General features: G+C 44.9%; 1 protein-coding gene across 2 annotated transcripts in view; it reads right to left on the bottom strand.

The window, feature by feature from the left end:
- Window positions 1–6,526: 6,526 nt before the first annotated feature.
- The window catches only part of prickle2b (prickle homolog 2b), a 99,654-nt gene continuing 90,490 nt past the window's right edge, over window positions 6,527–15,690 (bottom strand). For both annotated transcript variants that reach the window (XM_015002474.2, XM_015002475.2), the window contains 5 exons: window positions 15,011–15,148; window positions 13,594–13,797; window positions 12,213–12,399; window positions 10,339–11,199; window positions 6,527–8,922 (listed from right to left, as the gene is read on the bottom strand). In XM_015002474.2, coding sequence (XP_014857960.2) covers window positions 7,988–8,922; window positions 10,339–11,199; window positions 12,213–12,399; window positions 13,594–13,797; window positions 15,011–15,148 — 2,325 coding nt within the window. In that variant the 3' untranslated portion in view covers window positions 6,527–7,987. The remainder of the gene's footprint in view (window positions 8,923–10,338; window positions 11,200–12,212; window positions 12,400–13,593; window positions 13,798–15,010; window positions 15,149–15,690) is intronic.

Raw genomic sequence — 15,690 nt, 5'->3', positions numbered from 1 at the left:
AATCAAACTTGAAGCGTTTTCCACAGTTAATAACTTGCATGCTAAATGCCTCTAACTAAGAGTTAGCTCTTATTTTACCAAACGATTAGTCAATTATCATCCCAGAGGAGCTGTCATTACATAATACAGTAAATATGATCTCCTAAAATAGATCCAGTTTTATTTAGAGGAGCCAGTGGTTTGGTTTTTCATTTATCCAGTGTTTTTGCTTGGCAGGTTTACAAAAAGGGCAGTACAGTCATTCAAACGTAGATGGCGCTGTTACTCTTCTGCTGTAATCCATCAGTGCATCCTACCTTGCCCAAGACTGCGACTCAAAATTGTTTTTATGATGAAAATCGAAACAATTGCTAATGATAAAGATGTTAAAAAAAGAGAGTAAATCTGACTCTCTTGCCATCTTGTGAGGTGGTAGAGGAGAATGTGGGGATTAGGAGACAAACATAAGTTCAAATTCTTCCCTTATTGAGATTTTAATTGAACATCACCTGTGGTTTACGTGTGTATTTGGTGATGTTCGATGCACCAGAGTCCAGAACGCTACTCTGTTTTTGATAAACGTACAACCAGAGCTATTATTTCTTCGCCTGTCTCCACGGAGCGTCACTGACAACTTTCCACATCAGAGTGGAACAAACAGATGTGGAGGAGACTTTCCATTGACTTCCATTCATTTCTACAGCATAAACCTAACCCTTATCCTAACTCTAACGCTTACATACCTAATCCTATACAACACTCAATTCACACCTTAGTAAGAAAGCTGACCCAAAACAGCGTTTCCTCTTGTGGGGACCAGGCTTCGGTCCCCACAAAGAGCAGTGGGTTCCCACAACGTCGTATGTGTCTCCACAAGGTATTACAAACAAACGCGTGTACACACACACACACACACACACACACACACACACACACACACACACACACACACACACACACACACACACATACTGTTCTGTGTAAGCATGTGAATGTGATAATGAAATGACACAAATCACTTATAACACCTGGCGGTCAAAAAGGACTCCTGATTGGACTGCTGACTGCATCTGAAGATGATCTAAGTGGAAGAGGATGAGGAGTGGACGTCAGGGGAATTTAGCAGGTCGCTCTGAACATGTGCACGTGAACTGTGGTCATAATTAACATAAAAAAACCCATATAAACTTCTCATAGTGACTCTAGAGAGGCTGCAGAGATCCACAGCTCAGCTGGGAGAATCTGTAGAAGCCACTCTGCAAATCTGGACTTCATGGAAGACTGGCAAGAAGAAAGCCACTGGTTAAAGAAAACCACCACAAGTCAAACATTTGGTCAAGTTTTGGTCAAATTTGGTGAAACGAGACCAAATTTGAATGCTTTTGTCTTATTGCAAAAATACTGTGGGGGCTGCAAACTAACTTCCTCAAAATGCGATCGCATCAGTTAAGCATAGTGATAATGAGCAAGATGTTCACAGCTTGCAGCCAAGTACAGGTCAACCCTGGAAGAAAATCTGCAAAACACTTTAAACAGCGTCTTTCTTCTAGAAGGACAACAAAACGACCCGAAACATGAAGCCAACTCTAAAATGGAAAAGCGTAACTTGAAGCTTATTCACTTGAAATACCCAGTCAAAGTCTAAATGGAAATCCACTCGATAATCTGTCAATACCAGAAAGTTGCTGTTCCCAAAAGAACAAGCTCTAGATGTGCGAAGCTGGTAAAGATATACACCAAAAAAAAATTGACAGTATTGACTGAAGTAGCTGAATACAAATTCAAGCAACACTCACGAGATTCACATGCAAAGATTGCTGAAAACTAACAAAAGATTTCAGATTATGCTGTGATAAAATGTGAAAAAGTTCAAGATCTATCCACAATTTTGCAGTGCGCTGTAAATATCTCTCATTTTGATACACAGTGTGAGTCTCTCGATGGCATCTACCCAAGTCAAACTCTCAGACCCGTTGCCCCAGAGTGTCTCTGATCCTAACGCTTCGACATTATGGTGATTAGCTGGAGGACTAAACAGTTCATCCATCATCATCTGCTAAAGAGAGCTCGAAGCAGGAGAAAACCAGCAAAAAAAAAAAAAAGAAAGAAAGGCACAACTTAAGCCTAATTAACGTGCTTCATGGAATCTCTCCACCAAATGCTGCCTTGCATTAAGCTTCATTAGCTGTTGTGATTGCTTACAGGTGCCACACAGATGGAGCCACCCCCCGAGACCAGAGCTAACTCCCATAAACTCAAAGGAGTTAGGAGAAGCGGTGGGGGCTGACATCTTGAACCAGATGGATCCTTCTGGCAGCGTGGCTCTAAGATGCCCCAGCATGCAGCTCTCCTTCGTGGCGAAGCGCCCCTTTTGGTGCTGTTCAACCCAAAACTGGCAACGTTTCCTCCAAGCCACCTGTCAGACTGAGTGACCGTGGCAAACGGATAACTGTTTATAACATACATGTTGAATCAGAGCCCCTTGTGGAGGAAGGATGCCCAATTAAGGCCTCTACATGTCGTAATTGATATTTGTACGGTTTGAAAATCCATGTCCTTTTCAGTATTTTCTTGGGGAAGTTTAGAGCGACTTGGTAAGAAGAAAAAAAAAGTAAGAGAAGAGAGACAGATGGAGAGCAGGGTTGCTGTCACAGGACATTAATGCGTCCACCTCAGGAGACCAGCGAGCCCGTCCCACAGAGGACAGCCGAGTGGAAACAGAGCGGTGTCTGTGAGCGGAGGATGATCCGACTCCGCCCTCCTGACCCTCTTTTTACACAGACTTACAGAGCCATTATACCTGACATGTTAAGATACGGTGTCAGAATATGGGGGATTACTGCCGCCATTGCAGAAGGGAGGTCGGGGAGGGTAAATATCCCTCTGAAGTTGCAAACATTAAAAAACTGCAACATGTGCCCTTGTAAAAAGTGATTTCTTGCTTGATGTTTGTGCATTCTTGCCACAGTAATTGAACACACATGATGGTCCTGTGGGTGGAGACAGTGCAGCGAGGCCTCATTCCTACTGGTCACATGCCTCCCTTGTTCATCGAGGCCAGTCAGCAACTCGCTGCTGCTGTCGGAAGACAAGTTGCTTATTTGTGCGTTTGTGACAATTTGGCATTCATCTATTAAAAAAAAAAAGGTAAATACAGCTATTTTTATTTGCTAAATTGCAGCAGTTTCTCGAGAACTAACTCAAGGTGATGACCTTCACTCTCATAGGTACACTTTAGAAAGTGAATTTTTCTGGATTTTAAGTTGATGAGTTTGAAGCAGAAACATTTACCAACAGAGCGATTTTTAGAGAGACTGAAAACTAGAGCCAGATTGTGATGATTAGCATTGAATTTCCATAATTTAATCTCAGGTAGGACATCCCTGGCTGGGATCTACTGACCAAACAAGAAACGCCTTTCAAACGTATAAGAAGGTTGAGTCCAGCTCCAACATAGGCCGAAGGGCCGCTCAGAGTGGATGAAGCCATTATTTCAAAAGCGGGGTTAAAAAAAAACAACAACTTGCAAATACACTTAGAGAAAAATACTTTAATTTTTGGAGAAACACCCAGTAGTCTAATTAAAGTAAAATGGAAATGTTGTGTAGTTACTTTTGCAGCATTTCACTCAATGTAACCATGTTAAAGCAGCACCCTAATACATCAGCCAAAATGGCAAAGTTTATGCAGAAGTGGGTCCTTCGAATAGACAATGATCCTAGTAAAGAAGCCAAATCGTTTTCAAAGTGGCTTGAGAACAAACGAGTCAATGTCCTGAGTTACCCGTCACAAAGCTCTAATCTCAGTACCATAGACTTGGCAGAGCAGAAAAGGTGTGTGAGAGTCAGCTGGCCTACAATTCAGACTCTGTTTCAGCTCTTCTGTCGGGAGGAATGGGCTGAAATTCCAGCAACCCTTCGTTTGGAAGGAAGTCCAAGATGGATGACCCATACAGTGGTAAATGCAATTCTCCCAAACATTCAGAAAGTTAAAAATAAACCTCTAGATTTGGACAAAGTTTAAACAACTGAAAATATTTGTGGTAACCCAAAGTGATGTAAAACGAGAAACTCTTATTCTGAAAGGGTTGTGAAAGGAAGTGAAGAAGGGATTCATTACTTTCCTCTGTAATATAAGGAACACGTCAAGATTTCCCACCAGTCGTTAACATGTTTATGGTGTAACCAGAAACATTGATAAGGCGAGAAAATAAATGTTTCTCCACGGCCGGAGCATGTGTAGACTCAAACATATTAGGAGCAAATAGAAATGCTTGGCCTTCACACTGTCTGACTGGTTCAGTCTCAGAGAACAAACCTTCCTCTTCCTGGCTGTAATTCTGAAAGCATGACCTGACATCCTGCAGAGACAGAACCAAAGCCATTATGGCCGCACGTCATCGTCTGTCCTGCCCGTGGCAACTGAAAGCATCCTTGACGCACCTCTCGGATTATCCGCCCGCCTTGGATGTGGCACGGTCTGAGAAGCATATGGCAGCAATCTGTGCCCCCACCGCCCTCGCTGTGCCGCCTCCATTTGCTTTTAATTAAACACATGGAGACACTCCACACAAACACACACTTTGGTGAGGCACTAATAAAGAAACTAATGAGGGTTAGTGATGACGATGTAAAAGGAAGTGAGTGTTTAAAAGACAACTTTGTCCTCTCTGCACTCCCAGTTTTAAGGACTGATTATAAACTGGGAATCGTCTGGATTTATGGGCCAGGCTATCAGCAGCCCAACATAATAATGAGGTTCACATGTTTGAAACTTCTAAATATTTCGTGTCTTGCTCGTTTTCCCTCCACATCTAGGAGTTGCCCAAACGTGTCTGAGTAGACTTGAGAACTGAAACGCACTTGAGGTAAGGTAAACACTCTTATGTGCCCAATTATTCCCAAAGGCGTGAATGGATCTGTGACTTTGAACCAGCAGGACGGCTTTCACACACCTTGCTGCAAATACAGTAGGTGGGTCCATGTGGATTATGGGAGCCAGCAAGAGTAATCCCTTCGCCACATGGACATCAGAAGCAATCGGATTTACAGTATGACACTGCTTAGCACTTTGCAATACAACCTGTCAGCTAATTTATGCCAATGGTTAACCCTCAGACACAGGAGGACTGGCAGTCCGGCCATCAGGGTGGCTGGGATCAGTTCCAACCCCACTGGTAGCCTGAATGGGACACGGCAGCTTTGGAAAATAAATGAATGAAAATGTGGATTTGCCCCTCTCCCCCTCCAACATAAAGTAACACCTTTGATTTTTAGTTTAAGAACCACATGTAAAGTATAATTTTGTAGCAAAAGGAAACATATTTGTGACTTCAGCTGAATCAGTTCCGATTCTGAACTCTACAAAAGCTTTAACGACGGGTGGAGCCGACACCAAAACCGGCTTCGTTCATCTCAAAAGAATTCCCGTCTCAAAAACATCACAGGAGTTTGTGTGAACCCTTTTATGAACCTTTAAACCTATGTCGCCTTTTGCATTGGGTGGTCATTATATTCACGCACCGGGAACGCAACGTGTGAAGCGTTCCAGTCGGAGCAATCGTCTGACATAAAATTAAATTGGTGTAAAATTGAAAAAATATCGGCGGTTGGAGTGAATAATACTTTTGGAGTATTTACACTGCTCCGCTTTTCTAGTAGGTAATTACTGTCTGGAAATGATTTGCATGTTCTGTTCAGTGTGCGTTTCACACAGGAAGGTCACCAGTGGCGCACCACCTCCTACCTCTTTTTTTCCTGTGTAAATAGTTATTAGCTGCTGTGTGAATAACAACCCAGGTCAAAAATAGGAAAGGATGAAAAGGCTCATAAAGTAGCGCTTTATGATGGTTTGACATTTTTGGGATTCGTGTTCTGGTTGCGTACGTTTTTCAAAAGTTCCAATTTCTGTTCCAATTCACAGAAAATGCTACTCAACAATTTCACCAATTGCTTTTTCACAGCACTGCTTTCGGCCCTTGAGGTAATTTGCTTGGCGTATTGAAAGAATAATTGATTATGCTGTGACCGAGATAGAATCGTGAACAGGAAAAGGTTAAAGTCTGGAAGAAAAGTAGATTAGACTATCTGAAGACACACTGGGAAGGTTATGGAAGAGAGGGATAACATTAATATTTATGCTGTGACCAGGAATGTCCCTGACTAAAGTTAATTCTCAATACCCGTTTGTCTACAGTCAGACTTTCTGCCAGATGTATCCAGTGAGCTTTACGCTTCCAATCAGTTCAGCCATTTAAAAAAAAAATGCTTAAAGGTTGCAGAATGGAACTACAAACCATGAACATTAGTTTGTCGATCCAATAAATCTGGGTTTTCCCTAAAAATGTTAGTTTTTCATTCTTTCTCAATGACTGTGTGCATGTAGCTAGGCATTAGTCGAAAAATTTTATGACATTTATAAAGCAAAACTTTTTTGGATTCATGTTGTCTGCAGTGAAAATGTCCCACACAAATTCATCATCAACAAGTCATATGAAAACGGGGAAACATTAGCATTAGCATTAGCACAGGTGTTGCATGAAAAGGTCTTCAGCAGAAACCAAACAAGAGTTTATTGAAGACTGTACATGTAGAGTCAAATATATACAATTAAAAACCGTACAGTAGGCCTGCCCTGGGAAAACTTCTGTCGGGACAAAATATGTCCAAACCCCTGCAACCCAGAAAAAAAACAAAACAAAACAAAAAAACATGTAATGCAGCATCTGAACATCATTCATGAGGGACTTAATACTGGTAAAATGCACCATATCATTTTATTACATATGCATGTCACTGATTTTAGCTAATTTTGAGATTAGGACTTTGTGTTAGTTAAAATCCCATTCTTAAGCGACTAAATCTGGTTCGGGGCACAAAATAATTCAACTTTCAGATATCTCCCTGGTCTATCGCACCAGAGTGTCGAGTTTTAGCATGAAGTCTAAAGAATGTGCCAACAGCATTATTATTTGATTGAAGTGTCTCCAAACAGACATGCAGCTAAACGTTGCAAGTCATCGGCCAAGGAAGACCGAACTTTCAAATCCCGGGTCTAAAAATAGAGCGCAGACAGATAGGAATATTACATTAGCATGTCACTGAACAAAACAAACCAATAAACCAATACAGGCGAAAGGAATGTCTGACTGCCCCAAAAACACAGATTTAAAAAGGAAACAAAAAACATCACCTGGTTTTAATAACTGAGACCTTTAACATTTCTTCGTCTCACCGAGGCTGATGCAATAATCTCCCGTTTCTTAGCAGGACAATGGACAGAGTGTGTCGGACTGTGACTGCACCCATCACCAGCTGACGATCCAGTGGAGGGTGACTCCAATCAGCCCCCGCGCCACAATGTCAGTCATTTTACGCGTTCAACGGATTGAGAGTGGAGTCATTTTGCACACTCGATCACCAACGTGTTGTTCTGAAATACTCCTTTATTCCAAATGCAGCACCAAGTCAGCCAGACAGCACATGCATGAGTTGTTTTCGTCATGCTTTAGCTCAACATTATAGATATTTACCTCATTCCGTCTTTACAAAATATAAAAATATGGGCCCACATTTACAATCATATGTACAGTGACTTTTTTTTTAATTTAGGTGAAATTAATACTCCATTTATCTATATACAGGTTATGAACTTTACCAGAACATAAGATCCATCCTATATCTAGTAGGTCACACTGACTGAAAACATAAAACTGTACCAAACGGACTATATTACGTTCCTCCTTGTAGGAAAGAAAGAAAACGATGTTTAAGAGAAATTGCACATCAGCTTTTGATAAACACGTATAAAACTGCACATGGAAATATGAAATACTAAAATGAGCAACCACGCAAACATTACTGCCGTTCCATGGTTTGCCAGCTTTGATTCATTGCCGACTTTCAACTATTTGATAACTCGCACTCAAAAACACAACTTTTCTTTGTTCCTAATAGAGGATGTTAGTGTATTCAAGCTACACAATAAAAGAGGTGTCCCGTAGAAAACGTTAAGAAATAATGCAGTTCTTGCTTTTCCTGCGTTTGCGTGTGTGCAGCTGCCCGCTGCGGTTGGGTCCTCCGATTCCTGCGTTGTTGTACTTGTGAACCATCTCCTGGTTGTTGATGTAGCGCAGCTGAATGGGCCTGGGGATGGGCTCGCCCAGGAAGTAGCCCTCATCCTCGGATTCAGAGGACGAGGAGCAAGTGGAGCACCAGTCGTCGTCGTAATACTCGTCCCAGGAGTACTGGCTCAATCCAGTGCGCCTGTTGGCTGCGGGGTTCTGCAGACAAAGGTCTGAAGTGGTCCGGGGGCACTGCCTGAAGAGTTGGGGCTGGTATCGTCCCCGTCCTCCGGCGCCAAACTGATTTGCGGCGCTCCTGGGCGGTGGGAAGCGATCGTAGTCTTCCCGCACGCTCAGCTGGGGTCTGTCTTGGGGTCTTGCCCTGCGATCGGCCACCAGGTTTAGAGCGTTTTCAGACCGAGAGCGGCGGGACCGCCGCTGGCGGTGATGGTGATGCCGGCGCTTCTGAGGGGTGTCTTCGGCTGCGTCTGTCCGGACGCTTGCCCCCCGTACGCCTACGCCGCTCACTCTGCATTCACTGATGGGAGGCAGGCGCGCGGCATTGGCGCTGCCGACCATCCTGTCCTCCTCCTGGTAGGCGAAGGCAGGAGGTAAATGAGTCACGGCAGCACTAACTCTCATTCCTGAGGGGTCGCAATACTGCATCTGGTACTGGGAAGACCTGGGTGGGTTCATTTCCAGGTAGGGCTGGCTGGCATTGAGGCTGTGAATGGACTCGGAGCTACGGAACTGCACGGACGAGTTGAGGGTGTCCATGTTGCTTTTCTCTGACACATTCATTCCCGAGTCTTTGCTCAGGTCGGGCATGGAAAAACGGGAGAGGTTGTCCTGACTCTTTCCCCTGCCGTCGGCCGAGTTACCTGGGAGTGAGCAGAGAGCAATAAAGAGTGATCAGATCATGCAAATCAAGTCTGAAAATACCGAGAAGTGAAAAGTATCTGTCGTCCTTACAGATTTTGTCTTTTTGTCAATGAAAAAAAATAATTTTAATATCAAATAAATATTAAATGATGATGTAAAAAATAATTGACCCCTGAAGCTCACTGGTTGTGCCACCACCCACTGTGGCAACAGCTGCCATGAAGCATTTGTGATGAGTGACGGTGAGTTTACTTGCATTGCAGTGGAGGAATTTTGACCCACTCTTCTTTGAAGAATTGCATTATTTAGCCACACTTTAGGGTTTTTGTCCAAGAGCGACTTGTCTGGGTTATGCCACAGCCTCTCAGGTAGATTTAAGCCAAGACCACCCCGCCTCTATTTTCCTTTTTTTTTTTTGGAGCCAATGAGAAATGGACTTCCTGGCGGGGTTTGGAAAACTGTCCGGATATTTGTGCCAGACGTTCTCCTTTAAGATTTGATAGTGAAAGCAGCATTCATGGTTCCATCAATTATGGCAGACTGGGCAGGTCTTAAAGCAGCAAACCAGTCCCAGACCATCACACCACCACCACCATGTTTGACTGCATGGACCGTCACTGAAATGATGTGACGGTTCAGGTCCATCAGCACAGAATATATTACTATATTATATTATTTACTTAGGCTTTTTTTTAAAAAGTAAGATATGCCCTTCTTTTCCTTTTATCCAGCATCTTAGCATTCAATCCCTGATGTAATTTTTACCCAGGCAATTTCCTATTGTTGACTCAGGAACCCTGACCTTAATTGAAGTGAGTAAGTCCTGCAGTGCTTTAAATGTTGTTCTGGGTTTTGTTGTTACTTCCTGGATGAGTTGCCAAGAGTAATTTTGGTTAAATGGCCACTTCAGGACAGGGTTGCACCGGTTCATTGTTTTCTCCATTTCTGGATAATGGTTCCAGTTGAGAATGATACAGTCAGTGTCTTTGTTTCTTATTTGTTCTTGAATTTCTTTAGATCGAGAGGGGAGTTCTGTGAGGCGAAAGCTCAGAGGCTTGGAAACTGCAGCGCCAAGAAGGAGCAGCGCCGACAAGGGGGAGCGCCGACAAGGGGGAGCGCCGACAAGGGGGAGCGCCGACAAGGGGGAGCGCCGACAAGGGGCAGCGCCGACAAGGGGCAGCGCCGACAAGGCGGAGCTACGTCCCACCTAGGTGTTTTGCACAGCTGAATGGTTGCCATGGGAGATTAAAGGATTTGCGTGAAAGAATCAAAGCAACACTCCAGGCATGTTTTTGATGAGGGGATAACATTATAACACGACTTAAGGCAAAAAAAAGGTAGATTTTACATAATACTGCCCTTAGTTCAATCTGAAACATTGGAAAGTAACGGAATAGAGAATAATCCACACCCACCTGTAGCATTGGACAAAGCCAGGGACTCCATGGATCCTCTCGGGGTCTGCTCCAGTGGGGTCAGCTGTTCTGTGAAGCTAAGTGCATTAATGGGATTCCTGCTCCTCGCCACCTGAGCAGTCGTCTGAGCCCCTCCGTCTCTGTCCCTCTGAAACCCGTGCAAACTGATCGAGCGCTTGTCCGAGGAAAATCCGTTGTGTTGCACTTCGGCGAAGCTCTTCTGGGTCCTCAGTTTGGGTGGGTAGTACTCCTCCGGAGCTGCTGGCTGGAGCCAGCTCTCGCTGAAGGACTGGCCCTTCATGGCAGACATGGGGGGCCGCTTCAGACCGCCGTTCTCACTGATCCTGTGATCGTGCTGCTGGCTACTCTGTCCGGGGCATGCGGAGCTGTAGGAGCTCCTTACGTTGCACTGGCTGAGGATCTGGAGAGGAGTGGGGTCGGCTGTCGGGTCGGGTTGCGGCTCATAGCCGTAGCCGTCGCCGGCTTGCTCCTGGTTCTGCCAGGAGGGCGGCTCGCGAGTCAAACTGGGCGTCTGGCTGGAGAGACTGAGCAGGTCCATTTGTAAAGACAGAGGGTCCACCTCGCCAGAGTGCCTCTCCGGCGGGGCACCACCGCCGCTCTTTGACGTCTTGGTGCTGCGCCTGGACTCCCTGGTGGAGCGAGCACTTTGGAAGGCCGAGTCGGAGGAATCCGAGCCGTTGGGTTCTTCCCCCAAACTGCAGGAGCGCGAGCAGAAGATCTGCCCCTGCTTGGGCAGGAAAGGCCGACCGAGCAGGGAGCGTTTGCAGCGGGCGCAGCAGAAGCAGCCCTCGGTGGCGTGCCAGTGCTGCCCGTCGTACGTCATCTGACCCTGATCGATTCCTGCATGGTAAATAAAAAGAAAAGAAAAGAAAGATGGAGTGTGTGAGATCACACGCATTCAAACATGCTAACCCCTACCACAAATTTAAATGCCTTTAACGACTGTTCAATGGAATATTTAAATATGCGTACTTATGTGAATAGCAGCCCAATTTTTTAAGTAGTTTGCTGACTGGGAAAATGGAGCCAGAGGTGGAAAGCTAAGTGCTGTGTGGCAAACTCATTACACAGTTTGCCCAGGGCAGCATAAACACGCAGCTTTTTCGGAATATTTTCAGCCGATGGGGGGAAAGAAAAACAGCTATTTGCTAATGACTGCCATCTGGTTGTAAAGCGGCTTCTGGTGGTTCAGTACTTCTTTAGTTAAATACTTTTACAGCATCCTGCCTGCTAAACAATTAAAGTGAACCACCTGAAAAAGATGCCCCGTGATGCCTGATGACATCAATGCTAACAGCACCGCAGTCACACAAGACGGGCCTTGATCCAGGGCCTCGCTGAGCAATTCATGCTCTAAATCATAACCTTCAAATCCAAAAAAGTATTTTATAAAGCAAGACAACAGATTACATCACTGTGATGTTTGAGATGCAGCCCGCTTTCGCTGAACTGCCTTTTGCTGCCATGACGGCTGCAAGGCTTTAACGTTGAGTCGCTGCCAGATCTCGCAAATCCACAAGTTTTCTTTTTACCTCTGAAACGTGATACAAGTGGAGCTCGCTCTTGACCAACAAAAACCTAAAAGTGACACTTAGGAGTCTCCTTCTATACTTCTCTACAACTTCCTCCCTGACCTGTCTGATTGTGCTCCTGGGTCTTCAAAATATATTTTCTTCACTGAGGTTCAGGCTGTTTGAATGGCTCCCAAAAGTTTCCTTTTGACTACTTTCTCATTCCTCTTTCACCCAGGCCCTTGAACTTAACCGCGATGGCACAATTGGCCCCAAATGCCTTCCCGCGGCCGACGCCGTTCCATTAAGAAAGTGTTGAAAACTTGTGCAGAAGCGGCATACCGATGTGCTCCCCACACGAGTCGCAGTACTCGGCGTAGAGCGACTCGAAGCAGGAGCAGCAGTAGGGGCGTCCCTCCTTCATGATGTACCGCTGGCCGCCCAGCACCGTCTCGCACTCGAAGCAGCAGAAGTGCTTCATGTGCCAGTGGCGGCCCTCCGCCTCGGTGCACTCATCCGCAAAGATGATCTGAGGAAAGGAGAGATAATGGTTGATTGCGGCCCGGGTTATTACTCGGTGCTGAACGACAAACACAGAGACTCCGCTTGCCTCCCTCTCTCTTCTCTGAATTCTCTGCTTTACCGCCGCCGCTGCTTCAAACTCTGAGATCATCCCTCTGTGTGTCTGACTTGAGTAGGGGGCTAATTTAAGTGGGGACTTGGTGCAAGCTAGGTGGTACATTTGCTTTTAATTGAACTGTTGATAAAACCGTCGGGGGTGCCTCTTAAGTGCTGCAGTGTCCCTGTTCCCATTTGTACAGTAAGTAATTTACTGTTAATGTTCAGGAGATCAGGCTTCTGTAAGATGAGCCCATGAAAACAGGAAAGCCTGTTCGCAGCAGACAGCTGTACGCAGATGCTTTATAAATAGGCTTTCAGACAAGGTTACATCTGCAGCCGTTTATAGACAGCGGTGGTGGACATTTGTGGAGTACATTTACTCGAAAACTGTACTTATCAAGTCAAATTTTTGAGCATGTTTACTTTTACTCAAACTCTTTTCTTTTGGGAACTTATGACTTTCACTCCACTACATTTCAAAGACAGCATGGAGTTCTTTCGACTCCACTACTCTTCTAGGAAGGTTGTCGTTACTTGTTCCTTTTGGTTCAGAAAAGCTTTGTAGTCCGCTGCGTTCAACAAAACTCGGCAACGGAGACAGAACCGGCGCCACCCACGGCCACATCTGAGCTCCGGGTTTGTAAGCCTCGATGTTAAGCATGGCGTCACCTGAAGCTACCAGCGTTACTCTCCTGCTTTTCTTTTCCTTTCGGGGTGTTGGGGACGTTTCAGATGATAAGAAATAAATATAATAGCTGTCATTTTTTTATTGCGTTTTATATGCAACAGGCAGTGCTGACTTTTTGTAGCAGAGTGGTTTTACATTTGTCACCAACATCATCAGGCGGTTCCAGCGAGTTACGAGGTTCTGTGAAAACACTCAGAAAACAGCACAGCAATGTACTGATGTTGGGATTTTTTTTTTTCTTTTTAAATACCAAAGTATATTTCAAAAGAGTACTTCAATTGGAGTAAACTTTAGACCTACAAACTTTTACGCGTAGTTGAGTAAGATTTGACTATGAGCATTAATACTTTTACTTCGTCCACCACTGATAAAGGGTCATCTGTCTGCAACCAGGTTGTGTCTACGTGCGTCTACCTCGTCGCAGGCCGTGCAGCGCGGCTTCAGTCTCTCGGCGTGGTGCCGGCCGCAGTAGATCTTCCCGTCCTGGTAGAAGTAGATGAGGTCCACCAGGAGCTCCTTGCACGTGCTGCACACGAAGCAGGCGGGGTGCCAACACACACCGTGTCCGGCTCGAGATGCGAACACAGCGATGTCGCCGCCGTTTATCTGGCCTCCACACTGCCAAAACAACCAACCAAAACACTAAGTTCCTTTAAATCAAGAGTAAAACCCCCACCTGTTTAGAGTTGCCTTTGGTTAGAAACAATTGAAAAACAATTTTGTTCTGGATGAGCGTTTTTGTTACTCTGTATCCTGCTGCTGTAGTGTCATATTTCGTTTTGGTTTTGTTTGTTAATTGTATTGTGTTTTATCACGTGAAACAGTTTGAACTGCCCAAAATGTGCTGTACAACTAAACCTAACTCAAATCTAAAATTGCGCACAGGACCTGGGCACCTTTCAGTCTCTAATAAGACGACTTCAGCCTCTCAGCTCACCCAGCAAGAAATGCAATGCCAAATGGCTGAAAAGGAAAAGTGTTGCAACGGACCAGTTAAAGTCCAAAGTTACTTTGCTGTTCTGGATCCTCGGTGGCTCAAGCGCTCTTGAACCAATAAGTCCACCCATACAAATCTGCAAAGGGGAACATAATTTTCCACAGCACTGCAAGTTCTAGCAAACACAGAGACTGCTGCTGGGAGGCCAAAAGAGGGATAAAGATTAAAACCAGGAAATTACGACGGACGTTCTACCAATTCTTTTACTGGATATGAGGTCATGAGCGAGCTAAATGGACAAGAGCCACACATGCACTTCAGTTCAACCTGCTCTCCACACAGTCGGTGCTAAACTGTGCAGCTTTGTTGTTAAAGGAACGCTCCATTACACTCACTAGTCCCATAAGGATGCTAAAGGGGACCGTATAAGCGATATATCGACCATTTCACAGCACACTGGGCACTACGGAGAAATGACACGGATGTTTTAACGCTGACCTCGCTCTCAGAGACAATATGTCACGCTCAGATTTTAAATCACAAGAGCAGGGTTGGAAGGCCAGGATGGCAGAGAGAAAAAACTTAAGACACTCTTCTGCGGCAGGAAAGGTCAGGGCGTCGTTGGAAAAGGCAGACAAATGTTGTGTCTCTGGCCTTCACGTGTCAACGCGAAGCAGCTGTCCTATACATCACGGTAGCCGAAATGCCAGCAGACCGTTCCATGTGTCGGCGGCACGACTCATAGCTTTCGTTCCACGGGCCACGTGATCCCATCCCGTCACGCCACTCGGAGGCGAAAATGGGCCTCACGGTCAAAGAATTATGCCTTTGAGGGTTTAAAATAAATAAATAAAATAAAATAAAATAATAATTTAAAAAAAATAAATCGGGCACCTGCTCACAGATGGCCCCCATCATCGTGACGGGGAACGGACGCACGTTGCCGCGGCCCAGGTTCTCCCGTTTCCGCTGGTTGCTGAAGAGCTTGAGCTCTCGCTTCTCCTCATCGTCCAGGCTGTTGCAGTAGCGTACCTGGACACAAACATGGCGCATCGTATTGTCAGCACACCGACTTGGGTTGCTGTTCTGTGGAGGTCAAGGTTGACAAAAGAAGAATAACATAATGTGCTAAAAGTCGTAGTTATAACAGTTAAATTGTTGGTAAAGGATTCTGTCCATCTTCGAAAACAATCTGAATGTATTAATTCAAAGTTGCAGACCTCAGTGTCCTGATTGCAGGATTATTACTTCCTCACTAGTGAATCGGTGTGTCCAGCTGGTTGTGAGGCGTAAAGAACGTCATGAAATCAAAGCACCATCTGAAGTGTCACGATCCTGTAGTGTTTGGGTTTGGATTTGTTCCATAATTGGTATTTTATGTTGCTCATTTATATCCACTTAAGTCTTGACATTTTCTATTCCGTTTCCTGCATTTATTATTGTCCCAAAGATCTGGACATATCAATTCATTCCATTGTATCTTGTGTTTTTTTGTTTTTTTTTTAGCCTATCCTTGCGTCTTGTTTCTTACACATTGCGTTTACTTTTCTTAAGATTATTGTCAGACCTGCTCC

This window comes from Poecilia mexicana, unplaced genomic scaffold, assembly GCF_051168715.1.
Source record: "Poecilia mexicana isolate PSO_F unplaced genomic scaffold, ASM5116871v1 scaffold_5, whole genome shotgun sequence".
Classification (NCBI taxonomy): domain Eukaryota; kingdom Metazoa; phylum Chordata; class Actinopteri; order Cyprinodontiformes; family Poeciliidae; genus Poecilia; species Poecilia mexicana.
The sequence above is the reverse complement of the archived record's forward strand: the minus strand, read 5'-3'. Positions and strand labels throughout refer to the sequence as shown.